We start from the raw sequence: 18,049 nt of genomic DNA, 5'->3' as shown, positions 1-18,049 counted from the left end.
TCAGCTCCCTCTTCACCACAACGGACCGGTACATTCTCCGCATGACGGCAGACACTGCACCGACCCGTCTGTCAATCTCCCGTGTAGCCAATAACATTTCCTGGAATAATGATTGCAGTTTTTTTCTTAACTCTCAATAATTACTCACATAACATTGATGATAACCATTACAGGAACCACTCCCGGAAGCAGTGAGGAGGTCCACGTTACCCTGCGTCTTTCCTTTGGCTCTTCGCAGCTCCAACAGATCGGAGGTGGACTCCTGGTTTGACCGAAGTCTCCCTGACTATTTGGATTTCCTCACAAAGGATCTCATCGGCAACGTCACAACCTATGGCACCTCCTGTCAGGCTTTTCAGAAGTTGTATGTCCTCTCATCATGTAACAACGGCCTTTTTTTAATTAAACAGAATGTAAAAACATTAACAGTTTATATTCGAAGGATAGTCTATTCTTGAATAGTCTTGAAATACGTTCTCGATATAAGCACCTCTCCGGAGACATAATAAATACTTTATCTCATATACATTAAAGAGTCAATTACTAAACCCCATTTGAACTCTTGCTAACCGAAACAACAGCAATTATCAGTAAAACAGTTCCAGGTAATACAGTATAATCTGAAAAAGCAGACATGTTAAGAAGGGACACATTTAAAGTTAGTGTTACTAAAATTTGAACATTTTTCACACAATGGTTCTGTTTCAGAGTCTCCGTTATGGGTGCTTTCAACTTTTCATCCGTGGACTTTGTAAACCGAGATGTGTTCGATACCATCGCGATCTATCTCAACTCAGGTGGGTATCGCAAATGTCAAAATGTAACTTGTTATTCCTTGTCAGGGATTTCTCTGCCACAGTGAACATGTTTTTGTACAACCCCTAGCAAAAACTATAGAACCATCAGTCTTGGACAAGTACTCACTCCGACATTTTATTTTGTAGAACAAACTCAGATTAAGAGCATGAAAAAATAATAAAGTTTTTCAAAAGTGCAATTCGTTGGCATTCAGAAACACTAAAATAAATTAAGAAAAGACATTGCAATGGTCAGTAATTTTACTTTTGTAGAGCAAGCACAGGGAAAAAGTATGGAATCATGAAAAACAGACAAAGAAATAACAATCAAAACATCTCACTAGTATTTAGTTGCACCACCTGTGGCTTTTAAGACAGCTTGCAGTCTCTGAGGCATGGACTTGATGAGTGACAAACAGTATTCTTCATCAATCTGGTGCCAACTCTTTTTTTTATTGCAGTTCCCAGATCATCTTCGCAGGTCAAAACCTTGCTGTGGACAATCGTTTTCAATTTCCACCACAGGTTTTCGATTGGGTTAAGATCTGGGCTATTTGCAGGCCACGCCACTGACTGGATGTGTCTTTCTCCAAGGAATGCGTTCACAGCTTTTCCTCTGTGGCATGATGCATTGTCATCTTGGAAAGGGTTAGGGTTAGCATTATTACCTTGTCCAATGCAGATTCGCGACTCATCACTAGTGAAGACTCATCCAGTCATCCACAGTCCATGATTGCCTCTCCTTTGTCCATTGCAATCTTGTTCTTTTCTGTTTAAGCGTCAACGATTGTTTCTTTTCAGCTTTCCTGAAAATCCCATTTCCTTTAGGCAATTGTGCACAGTTATGTCACATACATTTACTCCAACTTCCTTCCATTTCATCTTCATTTGTCTTGTGCATTTTCTGTTTTCAAGACATATGGCCTTTAGTTGTTTGTCTCGACGCCTACATGTCTTCCTTGGCCTACCAGTGCGCTTGACATTCACAACCTTCCCATGCTGTTTGTACATGGTACAAATCTTTGATACAACTGACTGTGAACAGCCAACATCTTTGGCAACCTTACGAGTAGAGTTACCTTCTTCAAGAAGTATCACAATACTGTCTTTGGTCTCAAGAGACATCTCTCTCGCTGAAGCCATGATTTTTACCTATCCACTTAGTCCAGGAGCCCTCCAAGGTGTGATAACTGCAATGTTTCTAACTGCTGACTAACAAGCAGACTTAATCTAAGCCAGGTGCCTAATGAAGGAAAGGAAATTGTCTGGGTGTGTCCTTGTTTTCTTCTGAAAATACACTGATTCCATATTTTTTCCTCAGAATTGAGTGATTCCATGTTTATTTCCCTATACTTGCTCTGTAAAAGTAACATTTACTGACCATTGCAATTTTTTTTCTTAATTTATTTTACTGTTTCTGAAGGCCAATGAGTTGCACTTTTCAAAAGAGTTTTTCTGTAATAGGTTGCATATTTTTATTCAAAACTTGTATAACTAGTAAATGAATTATTGTTTGCTTAATTCTTCAAAATAATCTTGACTGGATTACAAATTTCAGTCAACCCTGTTTATTTGAGTGAAGACAACTATTACGCGGCTAAACCACAAACACATGTGAACCAAACAAGCCAAACATTTGAAAAACAATATAAAAAATTATGTACAAAGGGATTTCTTTGTCACGTATTCCTAAACCCATACATCTTAAGAAAAGAAAAAAGTATTAAACTCAAGATTGTTTGTTTTTTAAACAGAATCGGAACCAGTTTGTTACAACGCCAGTGACCCAGAGCTCAACTCGACAGCGTGGTTTGCAGAGTATATCGGACCTTTCCTTGAATTTATCACTCTGCAAGATTTTCTCACATTTGGAAACCCTGAGGTACTTCCCAAATGTTTTGTTTGCTCACTAACTTTTAATGTATTGAGCTATGAAATAGCTAAATACATATAATATAAATGTGCTTTTTAAAACAACAAGCACCTTTTTTGTATGCAGGTTCTACAGGTATTCACTGTAGACCTTCAGAACATCGCCCTCTTCAATCACTCTGATTTACCTCTCAATGTCACCAGCTACTACACTGAGTTGCTTTACAAGCAGGACAGCAACTTTAACCCAATCATGTGAGTTAATAGCGGACATTTTCGAAACTGAAGTCGGAACTCCGCGTGTACAAATCAGCATCCTGCTCGATAGACAAGATGGGTAAAAACAAGCACTAGAGGAGTAGTTCCGTTGAGGTTTTTATTACAATAACAATATATAAATCAAATAAATCTGAATATTCTGAGCTTGTGAGTACAGAACAAGGCAGTAATGGTTTCACAAGTGCACTTTCAAAATGGCTTACAATTAATTCTATACAGAGACAATTATTTATATACCAGAGGGGTGGAACAAGGTGGGCTATAACAAAAATGAAACTTAAGTCAGTGAAAAATCCTCCAAATCCAGCTTCACACCAGTCCGTTTTTCAAACTATGTCTGGCAAGTACTGCATGCTCACAGACATTACCATTTTCATCAGACTAATGCTTTTTTCCCACTGCTTACAGATTAAAACAAATCCACATTTAAAAAAATATTTTAACAACCAAAAATCTTGACTCGAGACTAGTATTTTAGTGTACGGATGCTTTATCTTGACGCGAGACTAGGTGAATAAACTGATGTTGATTTTCATTTTGGTAAAAGATTGCAACTTCCCTTTTTAAACCGCACATGTTGTCCATGTGTTTTTTAAATATTCTGAAGATGGATAACATCTACTGCTTTTTAAAGTCAAGAGTTTGGCATGTAGGGAAATGAAATAACCTAAGGACTTCTAGCCCATCCCTTAGAACACGTCCAAACATCCCACTATCCTTTTACAACACCTCTCTACTCATTCCTATCACCAACAAGAGCTCTAGCTTCCATTATATTTAGACCTCTTTCCTGCAGTGCACTCATAACACCATCCATCCACGTCAATCGCGGCCTTCCTCTTGGTCTCCTTCCATTGACTTCTGCTCTGTAGATCCTCTTCAACACTCACTCCTCATCCATCCTCTCCATGTGTCCAAACCAAACGAGTACTCTCTTATCCACACGCTTGCTCAGTTCCACTACTACTCCAGTTCTGTCTCTCACAATTTCCTTTCTCAATCTATCCAATCTCGTCACTCCTAACATACACCTCAAACACTTTGTCTCAAAAACATTTAATTTCCTTCTCAAATCTGCGTTCAGTCTCCAAATATCTGCACCATACAACACAGTCGGCACAATCACACTCTCATACAGTCCTCTATTTACATCCATACTCATACTCTTGTTATAAGAGATGTAAGTGACTGAAATAATAAAAATTCAGTGACATTTTTCAATATTACAACAAAACCTAATAAGCAAAGTGATTAGCGGAAACTAGAAAATAATTCAGTGCCTGAATGTATGTGTACAGGTCAAGCTAAAAAAGAATGCACACCAATCGTCCACAAGTGCGCAACCGAATGAGGGAGACCTGCTTCTTATCAGGAAAATAACATACTTAGATTTTCACTTTAGTAATAAAGATTCAAATCAACAAAGTTTTAGCATGTCATCAAAAGATTGGTGATTTGTCTTTGTGTGATAATTTATTATATAATTAAATCGCTCGTCTTATTATGATCCGTTCGATAAAACTATCCCCTTTTGGGGTCTATATGAGAACTCCGTTGTTAATAAAGAACGCTTCAAGTAGGTTGACGGGTATTTATGTGCCCCTTACATAATTTTGTGGCCACTTTGTCTGTACAGGCTCCCTCTGCTGTTCCGCTGTTTCGCGCCGGCGATGGCGTTCACCCAGTTATTGCCAGATGAAAGCATGATTGTTCTGCACAACCTGACCACCCTGTGCACAGATCTGGATCCAGCGGTAAGCCATAAAAAAGGTGTCAGGTTAGTTCGGAAATACAGTAGAATTACTATTTTTTTACTTGTCATCACAAATTACTGACTTAGATGGATGACCGACAACAGCAAATAAAACAATGAAAGAGACACTAATCAGTTTTGTCACGATTTGTTCACAGGTGTTTGCTGCTTTGGCGGGCAACTTTGGAGACAAAATCGATGCCTCGTCTATCGAGGCCCTGGGCAATGAAAGCACCAGCATATCCGTGGGACAGATCAAAACCATCCCCGCTGATAATCTGTTTGAGGCTCTGGACACCCTCCGCAATGTGCCCAATTGGCGTAGTGGTCAGGCTAAGACTATTATCCAGATTTTCTTGTCATCAGGCATCATGCAGGTACTTGTCCTATCCTTTTTTTTTACACAATTCTCAATCCAACACAGACAATAAACCACAGGCCAGTTTATCTTTCAGAAAAGGTAATAAAATAAGAAATACTTGTATTTTATCTAATGTCTAAGGTTAAATCAATGTCAGAGTGTCTTTGGGCAAGACACTGTCGCTGCTAACGGTGTGTAAGTGTGTGTGTGAATGGGTAAGTGTGAAGCATATTGTAAAGCACTTAAGGAGGTCTTACGTATAGACTTAAAAATGAAATATTCAAACCTGGGCTAAGATTTTAATCATATCTTTGTGTGTAAGCGGCAATATTCTGTTTTCCAATTGGATTATGGCCTGCATATAAACCTACCCAATAATGAACAGTTAACCTCATCACCAGATCAACGACGGGTCATCGCTGGTAGATTTAGGCTCCCTCGTCATCGGCGTGCCTGCCAATACTTTCAGTACCATCGACGGAGCACAGCTCATCACCGTGTCCAAGAACCCGACATTCCTCAATCACTTTACAAGTGCTCCCACAATCGTCCATCAGATATTTGTGTCACAGGTAAGAGGCTCAATTTTGAATTACGTCGACATCTATTTTGTCACGCTTAAATGCTAAATTATACATGTAGTTCTGGTGAAGCTTTTTTTTTTTTAACATGAATTAAAAAGCATTTATCTTTCCCGCCTAGATTATAATGGTGAACAGCAACAGTGACGCGATAATAGAGAATGTTCCGGATGACTTGGCGACGGAGATTCCTGGTCGTTGGCTTCTGAGCTTTAACAGAAACCTGAACGTTCTCACCAACCTCAACAGGAAGAAATGGAAACGCAAGCAGGTGGGAGCTTCTAACAAATCCTTTATGATAATCTAGTACTATTTGTTTCATAAAGTACCATGTGTTTATTTGTTGGGGTAGGCCGAGTTATTCTTTGAAACGATCGCTGAGGAATCATCAACAACGCTGCTAGGGAGTGTGGACAAGTGCGATTTAGCTTTTTTTTGTTTCCAGGTTCCTTTTTTTTAAGTAATCAGCGTTGAATTTGTTTTTGCAGTTTGTCGTCATTGGTGCTGCAAGGCTTCACGTGCACCTCTGTAAGGACCTTCAAAAAGTCTCAAATCAAAAAGCTGGTCCGGGCATGCCGAAGGAAAGGCAGGAACAAGGTCAAGTTGGTAGAGACTCAGGTGAGTTGTCGCTAATTAGGATCTGGCTCGAAGGACCAAATCGTTTATAGTTTAGTAGACACTCAAAATAAGAATTAAATGAAATGAAATGATCAGCGGGCAGCACGGCGGCGCAGTGGTTAGCGCTTGTGCGGCACAGTTCATGTCATGGGAACCTGTCGTGGGTTCAAATCCAGCTCCAGACTTCCTGTGCGGAGTTTGTATGTTCTCCCCGTGCTTGCGTGGGTTTCCTCCGGGCACTCCGGTTTCCTCCCACGTTCCAAAAACATGCATTTCAGGTGAATTGGCCGGTCCAAATTGTCCCTAGGTGTGAATGAGCGAATGAGTTGTCTGTCCCTGTGTGCCCTGCGATTGGCTGGCAACCAGTTCAGGGTGTCCCCTGCCCACTGCCCGGAGATGGCTGGGATGGGCTCCAGCCCCCCCGCGACCCTAATGAGGATAAGCGGTACGGCTGATGAGATGAGATGAGATGAAATGATCAGCATTTATATAGCGCTTTTCAAGTCAATGACTTCCCAAAGCGCTTTACAATGTGCTCCACATTTCCCAATAGTGGCCTTGCAGCCATGTAGGGCTAACCTGCTTATTGGGGGTATTAGGGGTTCAGTGTCTTACTTGGACATGTAACACGGACGAGCCGGGATTCGAACTGGGAACCCCTGATCCCAAGACGAGTGCTCTACCTCCTGAGCTACTGCCGCCCGAAGAAGAGAATACATAAATGAATTTGCAAGAAGAACAGAAGAGAACCTCCAATAAGAAATTCCAACCTGTTCTTAAAGCCCTCCCCTAAGTCCTTTCTTTTAATTAAATTTCCTAGGTTACAAATAGCCTTAAAGGGCGTGCAAAGCAAAGAACAGCAACATTGTTAGATAGTGACAGTTATGTAAATAGTCAAAATAACGATTTGGCATCCTATGTAATCGCCTTTGCAGGTAACACATATTGAGAATAAAATTATCGTTCCCCCAAGAAGTTTTTATTGTGTTTCCCAAAAATAGAAACAGTCATTTATTAGAATAGAATATGCTGTACATTGAAGGTAACACATCCATTAAAAGATGACTCCAACCCAAAGAGAATCAGAATAGTCAATGTACATTTGGTAACTGCAGCCAAAATTAACACCAGACTTTAAATTTTTCCTGGTATCGGTTTGATACTATGAAGTTTTATTTGAATCGTTTCAAAACAACATAAGACAATAGCTAAGACTAGTTTGAGAAAAACTACCGTACTTCTGTTGAGGCCAGTTGAGAAGTGAAAATTTAAGAAGCCTAGAAAAAAAAAGATTCTATTTGGCAAATTCCAGAAAAACCTAATGGCCACTATACCCTCTTCAGTACAAATTCTGAATCCCTTGGGAAAATTTGACACTAAAATGAAACATTTTCACGCTTTTCACAGCTAACCTGCATGTATAACCACATAAAAGATGAACCAGACGCCCCCAGCTTCGAGTTATACCCTCCGGATATGTTGCTGTATTACAAGTAAGTACCGCACATCTTCATTAAGATGGCTCGTTTACAGTACGGGAAAAACTAATCCGGAGCTTTGTTTTGTCATCCCTCCACAGTTACTCGTTGGTACCATTGGAGAACTGTACGTTTTACTTCCAACAGCTGGCAGAAGCCGACTTCTCTGTCTTCTCTCCGGTGCTCAGCGACATGCGAAGCATTCTGTTTGAGAATGCCAGGAGCTGTCTGGTGAGCTTGTTGTTTAAGACAAACACGAGAGTGATGGCCACACAAAAATACATAAATGGAGTTCTATTTCGTCCCCATCAACAGCCAGAAGCTGCTTCAAGCACTGCATGATACTTTGGAGCATACGTAGTTCAAGAAATGCGTGCCAAATGTTAGTTATTCATACACACCTGTGAATTCAGGAGTGTCTATAAATTTCAGTCTCATCACAGGTAGGTTTCCTTTGATCCTTTTTGCACTCTCAGGGATGGGTTTTTTGCCTTCCCCACTGCTTTTAGCAGTGTCTTAAACAACGTCTGCCGGATGCATCTTTTATGTCGGGCGTACAATTTACAAAACGTCTCCGCCAGGGTGGCCGACAACTTTTTCAAGAAGGAAAAAAAAGCCTTTCGTTTTAATTTTTTTATTATTTTTTAAAATCAAACGTTTCCTTTATTCAAATTTCGAAATCTTTGTTCGTTTTGGAAATTTCGGAATTTCAGAATTTCAGTTCGTTAGGCAATTTGCACATTCGGCAGCCAATCAGAAGCCTGCATCGAATAACTTCGTGCTTTTGGACTTTCCCGAGCGTTTTAAGGTCATGCATTTGCTTATCATTTTTCAAAGTAGACACACAGAGAACACAAAAAATGGATAAGTTGTTAGGAATCAAGCCAAAACCTCAGCCCCAGAAGAAAAATTCAAAAGAAGCTAACTAAATTTATGACGCTACAAAACGTCAACGTACATTAAAAGCATCGTGGAAAGAGGAGTTCACGTGGCTTGTAGCAGACAACGCAACTCAAACATTGCATGAATGAAGATGAGTAAATAGAAGTACATACTGATGGCAGATGGAAAACAGCGATGTCATATACACACAATGAATGTTATAAGTAGATTTATAATAAACTTAATTTGAAAGTGTTGTTCTGTTATATATTCTGATTATCAATCCTTAATACTTTGCAACAATGGGCTTTTTGCGCTTAGTCGTCTTATTGTGTTTCAAGTTGTGAAAAATGGGGCAGGCAACTTTATGGCTGGGCAGGCAACTTTGGTTGCCCCTGGTCTCCGGTAACTTTTTGTCATGAGTTTCAGACACTGCTTTTGGCCTTGTGGCCGTTTTCGTTGGAGCTTTGTGTTTTCTCGCCTTCCCAAAAGGCTGTGAAGGGATTGTTTGCTTGCTTTATGGTTTGCCTTCCCCACCCTTTGGGTTGGCGGATGTGGCCTTTCGATTGTTTTTTCGCCGCGTGTCGCGGTCGATTTTTAATTTGTTCGGCTAGCTCCCTTTTAGCAGCGGGGCTTTCCTGGTTAATCTCCCTTGTTTGTGTCTTTCCGGCCAGTAGTGCGTCCTCGCCAGGGCCGCTGCCGCTATTTGTTGGTCCCAGTTAGTGCTGTAGCTCACTTCATGTACTTTTTGATCAGTCTGCCCAGCATTGTTGCCAGCCTTTGTGTCTGTGGGTTTGTTTATTCCCGTCTGGCATCACAATTCCTTTCTATGGCTGTTGATTCTGTCCGGCTGGCTCTCCGTTAGTATCGGGGCAAGCTGGGCTATGCCCCTTTATTTTCTCCCGGCTTGCCTGCTTGCTAGACCTGGCGGCATCCTTCTACTAGTCGTTTTAGCCTGGGCTGGTGGCCCTTTCCGGTCCCTTCTGGCTGAAGGCATCGGGGCTTCTTCCATTTTGCCCCGCTGGATCTGCACACCGTGCAGGTTTGCTGTCCGGGCGGCGTTCCTGCCCCCTCCCCTTGGCTTACTGCATTGTCGTACTGCAGTGCTTTTTGGGGTGGACGCCTACCTGTGCCGGTTAGCCACCCCTGTTGGTGCCCTCTGCGTGGTCTTGGGCTGTTGTCCCATTTTGGCTGCATGCCCTGCATTTGGTTCTCGGTTACCCTTGCGTTGGCCCCTGGCTACTGCTTTTTGCTTTTTGTTTGGCCCTGTCTGCCCTCCTGTGTGGTGATGGGGTTGGTGCTGCTCCGATATTATGGCGCCGCCTTCTGGGCGCTTGCCCTTTTTAGCCATCATGGCTTAACCTTTTCTGGCGCAGGTGTGCCGCCAGGTGAAACTGGCACAGACGGGGGCCTCGAGAGGGGCTCTCAGGATGTTGCTAGATAAGTTGCCCCCACCAAGAAGGTTGCCCCCAATGGGTAGGTGGCCCCCGTTTGGGGGGTCTTTTCATCACCTGGTAGATCATCCCCACTGGGTGGGTCTGAGTGTTTGCCTGCCCTCTTCTTGCCTGCTGGGGGCTGCCGTCCACGGCAGGTGCGGCACAGGCCCTTCTTGACGTCTGCCCGCCTCTTCCACGGGCGGTCTTGTCTTCCTGACCCTGTCCTGTGTTCCTCCGGGGGGCCAGAGTTTGGGTTTTTAGGGCTGGCCTTCGGACATCTTTAACGGCAGCGGCTCAGTCCCTGGGCTGTCGCTGCTCTAGGCCCGTGGGGGATCTTCGTCTCGGCACACGGGTACAGTCTGCTTTGCTGAAGGAAACGTACCTGTGGTGGGAATGTAATTTATAAACATTCCTGATGGCACAGGTGTGAATGAATGCCTAAATTTAGGTATGCATTTCTCTAACTGTGGATGTGTGAAAGTATCTTTCAGTGCTTGAAACACCCTTCTGGCGGCCATACGGGACTCTTAGTACCGTAGTTCGTAACTTTCTTTTTGCTCTTCCCAAGGGTATTACTAACCAAAGCTTGACTGAAAACCAAATATCAGTGTTGGGAAATATGTGTTGCACCCTGGACGGTGTCTACATAAGCAGCTCAGATTCATCCATTCTGAAGGCACTGCAGAATTGTGGGGAGCTCAGCAACGATCAAGTGGCTGCCGTGGAAAATCTCCTGGAAAGTGGCAATACCACATATGGGTAAGCTGGCAGCTAATTACACTCAAAAATAAATATTGTCAGTTGTTATTTTTTTTTAATTCTAGAATACTTGATCTTTAACTTTTTTCTTTTACATTTTCCAAGTAAAATGAAAAAAAAATATGTTTACTAGAAGTGTTTGTTTTTCCTGTTTTGAGTATATTTTTCTTATTTTACTACAAAAAAATTGGGAAAATAATATTAAAAGTGAGCAAAATCATAGTTAGTTTTAGAAAAACTACTAAAAATGTCAAAAATGAGGAAAAAATCTTGGTTAAAATTTCCTGTTTAAGAAATTATTTTGGGGGAAAAACAGGCCTAATAATTTCTACATCACTTTTGTTTGTGTTGCTCTCCAGTCTTCCATCTAATTGGACTAGATCAACCTTGGATGACCTTGGGGTTTTACCTCTTTTTATGACATCTAAATTTTACGACCACTTTGACCGAGTAAGTAACATTTTTAACATGTTCATCATATTTTGTTGTGACTGTGTGATGCTAACGATACAGTCGTTTTCTTATTTACAGGATACAAAGCGGAGTTTCTTGAAGGAGTTCCTCAAGGTTCTCAAGGAATCGGGTGTAGACAAACAGAAACTGAAAAGGATGAGGAAAGAAATCAGGAAGTCCATCCGAAATAGAGTCGAGCGATCGCTCGGTTTGTTCCTTGATTACTCAGTTTGCGGCAAGTTTGGTTTCTCTGAAAGCTTTCTGAGACAAAATTTCTGACTTTGCAGAAAACGAGTGCACTGTAGGATACATCACGCACGTGACCATCAGCGAGGAGACCTTCCCCTTCGACTATTTCCTCGTCACTCAGTTCAACTGCTGCCTCAATGCGACCGTCGTCAGGGACAACTTGGAAGCCATCACGGAAAAGGTGCTCCAAGACGAGTACCTCAAAATCATCCTGGAAAAATTACGAGAGGTAATGACGGTTCACCAATGTTTCTCAATACATAAATCTGCTTCCAAAAATGTTGTGAAATGATTTGTTCTTCCGGCAGAAGATATAATATTATAATATTATGATTTATTTTATGTTAAGAATTGTTGTTCAAATAAGAAAAATAATACCAGGCAGATCATCTTTCTCAGTTTTAATACAGTATAATTTGTCATATTTTAAGAAGTGTTTTTAGTGAAACGATAATGTAATATCAGACGGATATTGTTCTCATTTTAAAACATTTTGTCCTTATTTTAAAAAGTAGATTCTTGTTTTGAGAATATTTTCTTTTAATATGAAAAAATAATACCCTAATAATGCCATTAAATAACGCCTGCCTTGTCTGGAGCAGTAGTTTTCAACTGCGGTCTGACTTTGGGAGCCACCTTCCCACCCATATTACAAACCATGACCCAAAACATGAAAATAAATTGCACTTCTCAAATTCATGGAATGAAAATATTGTGCAGTTTAAAGCGGCGATAGTAAGATATATTCACCTTTTTTTCTCTCAAAAATAATATGAACTGGAAAATCATTACTACTTCAAATACCACATCTACTCATGTATAAGCCTACACTGCATTTAAGTGACCCCCTAAAAATGCTTGAAAACATTTGTACCCAAAATATGATTAAAATGTGTATTTATTATTTTGATAAACCAACAAAATCACAATAGAATGAGAAGTGCTCCCTCTCTAGGATGGTGCTGATTGACTGAAAAGAAAGAAAAACAGGGCATTATCGCCAACTACTGCTAATGAGTGTAATTGACCGTCCGTTTTTTTCTTGGCATTATTTTGCCAAGGCAAAGGCCACTTAAATAATGTGTTTCGCGACCCACTATAGTTGAGATACACTGGTCTGGAGGATTTCTCTTATTTCAAATATTATTTGTATTATTTTGAAAACAATTCAACAGAATTATAGAGCAGAATGACGTTTTCTTTAAACTAATATTATTTTTCTTATATAGAGTAAATATGTAATGTACAAGAAATGTTTGAAATGGGTCTGGAGAGGGATGGGCGCCATCAGGCTGTACTTGCCCAAGACACACCACAGGAAATGGGGCCCCTATTATCCGAGTGGTTAAGGGAAGCACCCACCCAGTATGTATTGAAAAATAAATAAAAATAATAATTTTGTTCACTTTAACTACTGTTTTTATTATTTCACAAAAAATACAAGCTCTAATTTATCACGATCACTTTTATGACCATAATATCTTATATTTTTAGTATTTTATTTTATTTTAAGAAATATTAATTCAATATTATATGCTTACATTATCACAGTACAATATTTTCTTAGTTTTGGGTGAAAAAAAAGTTAATATACAGTAAAATAATGAGAATTTTTAACAATACATAATAGAGCAGGACATTTTTCTGAAGTTTAGGCACTTGTTTGAAATAAATTACAACATCCATCCTGGGGGCGGCAGTAGCTCAGGAGGTAGAGCGCTCGTCTTGGGATCAAGGGATCCTAGTTCGAACCCCGGCTTGTCCGTGTTACATGTCGAAGTGTCCTTGGGTAAGACACTGAACCCCTAATACCCCCAATAAGCAGGTTAGCGCCTTAGATGGCTGCAAGGCCGCTATTGGGAAATGTGGAGCACATTGTAAAGCGCTTTGGGAAGTCATTGACTTGAAAAGCGCTATATAAATGCAGATCATTTCATTTCATTTCATTTTTTAAGATCTGCACTGCTTATCCTCAGCAGGGTCACGGGGGTGCTCGAGCCTATCCCAGCTAACTTAGGGCAGTGGGCAAGGGACACCCCGAAGTGGTTGCAGGGCACGCAGAGACAGACAACTCACTCACTCATTCACACCTAGGGACAATTTGAACTGGCTAATTAACCTGACACGCATGTTTTTGGAATGTGAGAGGAAACCGGAGTGCCCGGAGGAAACCCACGCAAACTCCACACAGGAGGTTCGATCTCATGTCCTCAGAGCTGTGCCGCACACGCGCTAACCACTGCTCTGCCGTGCTACATTACAACATATTACTTTTAAAAAGCAAAAACTGCTGATGACCAAACAATCTTCAGTGAATTTTATATTTTCAATGTATGGTATTTGTCCAGAATGTTATCCAAAATCTGCAAACCATCAGACCACATTGGAATATGGAGCCAAATGAGAACCAGGATCAATGTTTTCGAGTTAATATTTCAAAGAGAAAAAAAAACATACTAAAAGAAACAATGGTCGGCTTACCATGGATGAATGTTACAATTACTCTGCTGATCAATGAAAGAAAGCAAAGATACTGAACAATGGCGTACCTATACAAAGATGAGGTTGGGCAAGTTCCTGCAGCATTTTAGACAAGGTCTCACGGCACAATGGTTGAAAAACACTTGGAATAGGTCAAGTGTGTGTGGGCCAAGTACTGTAAAGGTAAAGAAAATGAAATAAACCTCCCTACCACTCTTTTCCAATGTTCTTCTTGCAAATCATTGTAATTTCTGCATTCAAAACTAACAACCTTTATTGAATTAAAACAATGATGCAAATTCACCACTGCTTTCGCCACTATTACGAATGCCAATAACACTATGTGATTGGTTTGAAGGGATACCCAGACGTCTCAGGCGTCCCAGAGGATCAGGTGGCACTCTTAGGACTGGCATCACGTCAAGCCACCGATGAAGACATCAGCTCATGGAACATCACCCTGGTGGACACGCTGTTCTCCCTCATGGATCCTTCCAACGGGCCCTGGAATGCTACCATGGTACGCCAACACTTTTTCACCCATTCCGGCAGTTCTTGTGAAGGACACCTTTCTTCCTCAATGCAGGCTAAACAGATCATCACCAAATATCTGAGTCACAACAACAATACGCTGGGCAGCACGGAGCTCAACGCCATCGGAGGTGAAAACTTGTGTTCTTTGGCCGCTGATGTCCTACAAACCATTTTGGCAGAGAATCTCAGGTATTTGGATTGCGTGACATCATCAGATGTTCCTGTTTCCCGTCATAATCGTGTTTCTCCCACAGAAACGCGAACGTCTTGAACATGTCCGTCTGCGTTGTGGACCAAAAGAAGGTTCTTTTCGTCATCGCTTTAGAAGCTTTTGGAGGAACTGCCCGCTCCACCATCTCCACGGGAGAATACCAGCTCATGGAGCCTTACCTTGGTAGGCCCTGAAAGAAGAGCTAGATGTTGCTGTATTATAGAACTTGGGGGCTGCTGGGGCTAGAGTCTGGTTAGTTGGGTCAATTTGAGTTTTCCACAAAAAAAGCTCTGTTGAAAACACTACACTGTTCTCTTATTTTGCTACAAACAATAAGATCTAAACATTAAAAAAAAACATTAAAATGAATATGAAAATAAATAGATCAATAATAAATTATTCATATTTTGAGTGGGCTGCACTTACATGTAAGGGACAGTGTGTAACATGTGCCGTCTAGACGTCGCTGAATTATGTCATGCAACCAAAAAACAGCATGACAAAGCGCAAAAGAATACAAACTACAGACATTCAGAGTAACCAAACCACACATTTTTTTCTCTATTTTTTGCCCAGAAGAAGAAAAAGAAAAGAAAGGAATATTAAAAAAAGAGTCAACAAAAAAAAGAAGCCAAAAAGAAAAAACGGAGAATAAAGAAGAGAAAAACTGAAAAAAGTAAAAAATAAATTAAAAAATTGATGAATAAAGAAAAAAGAAAGAAAAGATGCCAAAAACTAAAGACAATACAGAAAAAATGCAAAGTAAAACAGAAATAATGAAAGACAAGACAAAGAAAAAATACAGGCTTTTGTTTTTGGGCAGGGGTGTCAAACTCATTTTAACTCTGGGGCCACACGATAGAACAAACATTCTGTCGGGGGCCGGACTAGTAGATTAAAGAGAATGAAAAAGATATACAGAAATAAGAGAAAGAGGGAGGGAAAAGGAGGGAGGGTGGGACAAAGAGAGACAGAAGAGATAAAAAAGAGAAGTCATGAGAGAGGGGGAAAGAAAGAGAACGGAAGAAAGAAATCCAAACAGAAATAGAAAGACAGAAGAAGAGAAAAGAAAGCGCGAAGGGTAAGAAGAGAGAAAGATAAAAGAAAGAAAAGGAAAAAAGGAAGTTAGAGCAAAAGAAGTTAAAAAGATACAGAGAGAGAAAGAGACAGAGCAACAAAGGAAGAGAAAAAGAGAGACACAGAAAGTTAAAGAGACAGAGAGTGGGAGAAAAGAGGTGGGAGAGAGAGAGAGAGAGAGAGAGAGAGAGAGAGAGAGAGAGAGAGAGAGAGAGAGAGAGAGAGAGAGAGAGAGAGAGAGAGAGAGAGAGAGAGAGAGAGAGAGAGAAAAGAAATACAAGTACAGTGTCTTTGTTCGAGGCACCTGGCTTTGGCAACATGTAGTTTACATATTTCAACCTGCAACTCATTTTTCTCTTGTGCTTCTTTGAGTGCTGTCTCGCGGGCCGGATTCAATCCCTTAGCGGGCCTGATCTGGCCCGCGGGCCGCCTGTTTGACACCTGTGTTTTTGGGGGTAGCCTTAGCAGCAAGATGGCTAACAATTCTATCAGCTTCCTTTAAATGAGGCTCACATTGTGTAAAATAAACGCCAATTTCCCAACCTATGAGTATTTTTTTAAATGCATGTTTATATCAAAGTTTACGTATGTTTGCCGATTAATTTCAATCAATATTGTTTTAATTGATATTTTTTTGCCTCTAGGAGGCGCTCAATAATACACATTGACCTTTTAAACATTTATATTAAGGTGGGGGCCTCAAACTATCTTCCTGTGAGCCACAATTGGCCTCTGGGCCAGGAGTTAGAGACCCCCGATGTAGTGCAAGATAAAACGAGTGCAACAAAGCACAGATAATCGAACAAACTACGGAGACTCACAGGGACCAAACCGCACCTTTTCACTTCTTTACCCAGTTTTTCACAAGGTTTTGAGATTTTGAAGGTACCCTTAGCAGCAAGATGGAGGACTACAGTATCTTAAAAAATGCATGTTGTTCATGTACAGTATTTGTTTATTATTCAATTCAATGTGGGGTTTTTTGTAATGAATGAAGGTTATTTTTTACCACTAGGAGGTGCTATGAATTACAAAATATCCTTTCAAAACAATGTTCCCATTGGAAATAATAAGGTTTATTTATCCAGTGGTCAAACTGTCACCCTCATATCCAATTGAGAGTTTATCTTTAAGTACAATTTAAATGCTTGATAACCCTCCCTCAGGTCCCTCTCCTCACATGGTTAGTCTGTGCCTCTCCATAATTATATATATATATATTTTTACAGTTTATTGTATTTTAACCATTGTGTGTGTCCGTGTATTAGGTTGTTTGGTGTAAATCAAGGATTGGATTTTATTGTCTTCTAGTCCACTGAATGATTTTTTTTTTAGCACATTGATTGGCAATTCATTGATTGATTCTTGATTCTATTCCAATCCGCAGGGGGGGCACCGTCGGATTACGTTCGAAATCTGGTCAACGCCAGCATCAACATGAACATGGAAACCTTCGTTTCGCTGGATGAAGAAGTCATTTCGGTTAGTGTGGACGGAAAGCAATTCGGTTCAAAAACTTGCTTTTAGTCGTTCAACCGTCTTTTCTATTCTCCTTTCCTAGAACTTGACCGTTTACGACGTTCGCGGCCTTCTCGGCGACAATCTACCGACCATAAAAATGTATGAAAACCAAGAGGTGGTAAAGTCGTGGATCCAAAACCAGTTCCAGTCTGACCTGAATGTCCTGGGAGTGGGGCTTCTGGGAGGAAAAGCTGACCCCACAGCGCCCACAAACGCACCCACGAATGTACCCACAAACGCACCTGTAGGGCCTACATCGGACACCACCCAGCCTTCAACCACGACTCATGGCTCAAGTGGTGAGTGGCCAATGAATACCGTGGTTATTTGCATTTGCTTTGAGTAGATAGCAATTTGATATTTGCTCCTAACAAAGAAACCTGAAGACATGAGTTAAAAGGGGTGTAGTCAGAAGCAAATGCTTATATTCCCTACCCCTTCATCTTTCCTATTAAACACACCAATTATATAACAACAATTGTAATACTATTATAATAACAGTTATGATATAACAACAGCACCAATAACACAAAGTTAATCATAGTTCTAGACGCATTATTCCCAATCTCTCGTATCACTCATACCCGATTTTCTTCATCTCCGTATTCCGCCAGGAATGTTTTTTTTTTTTTGTATTTAAATTTGAACAAGTGAATAGTTGGACACTGTTTGATCTCGTCTTGCAAACTGATCCAGAGCTTGACTCC

The 18,049-nt window shown here is 40.7% G+C and overlaps 1 protein-coding gene across 1 annotated transcript in view; it reads left to right on the top strand.

The window, feature by feature from the left end:
* The window catches only part of LOC148361209 (uncharacterized), an 87,192-nt gene that overhangs the window by 67,700 nt on the left and 1,443 nt on the right, over positions 1–18,049 (top strand). The window contains exons 55-75 of the mRNA XM_088341944.1: positions 174–364; positions 709–797; positions 2,552–2,679; positions 2,797–2,924; positions 4,585–4,702; positions 4,860–5,078; positions 5,464–5,634; positions 5,765–5,914; positions 5,996–6,060; positions 6,132–6,261; positions 7,669–7,754; positions 7,841–7,970; positions 10,626–10,816; positions 11,176–11,266; positions 11,348–11,477; positions 11,557–11,747; positions 14,358–14,519; positions 14,586–14,722; positions 14,788–14,927; positions 17,209–17,303; positions 17,383–17,641. Coding sequence (XP_088198070.1) covers positions 174–364; positions 709–797; positions 2,552–2,679; positions 2,797–2,924; positions 4,585–4,702; positions 4,860–5,078; positions 5,464–5,634; positions 5,765–5,914; positions 5,996–6,060; positions 6,132–6,261; positions 7,669–7,754; positions 7,841–7,970; positions 10,626–10,816; positions 11,176–11,266; positions 11,348–11,477; positions 11,557–11,747; positions 14,358–14,519; positions 14,586–14,722; positions 14,788–14,927; positions 17,209–17,303; positions 17,383–17,641 — 3,001 coding nt within the window. The remainder of the gene's footprint in view (positions 1–173; positions 365–708; positions 798–2,551; positions 2,680–2,796; positions 2,925–4,584; positions 4,703–4,859; positions 5,079–5,463; positions 5,635–5,764; positions 5,915–5,995; positions 6,061–6,131; positions 6,262–7,668; positions 7,755–7,840; positions 7,971–10,625; positions 10,817–11,175; positions 11,267–11,347; positions 11,478–11,556; positions 11,748–14,357; positions 14,520–14,585; positions 14,723–14,787; positions 14,928–17,208; positions 17,304–17,382; positions 17,642–18,049) is intronic.

Source organism: Urocampus carinirostris, chromosome 8 (genome assembly GCF_059441175.1).
Source record: "Urocampus carinirostris isolate Australia breed hairy pipefish chromosome 8, RoL_Ucar_1.0, whole genome shotgun sequence".
NCBI lineage: Eukaryota > Metazoa > Chordata > Actinopteri > Syngnathiformes > Syngnathidae > Urocampus > Urocampus carinirostris.
Note: the sequence above shows the minus strand (reverse complement) of the source record. Positions and strands in the feature narration are given on the sequence as shown.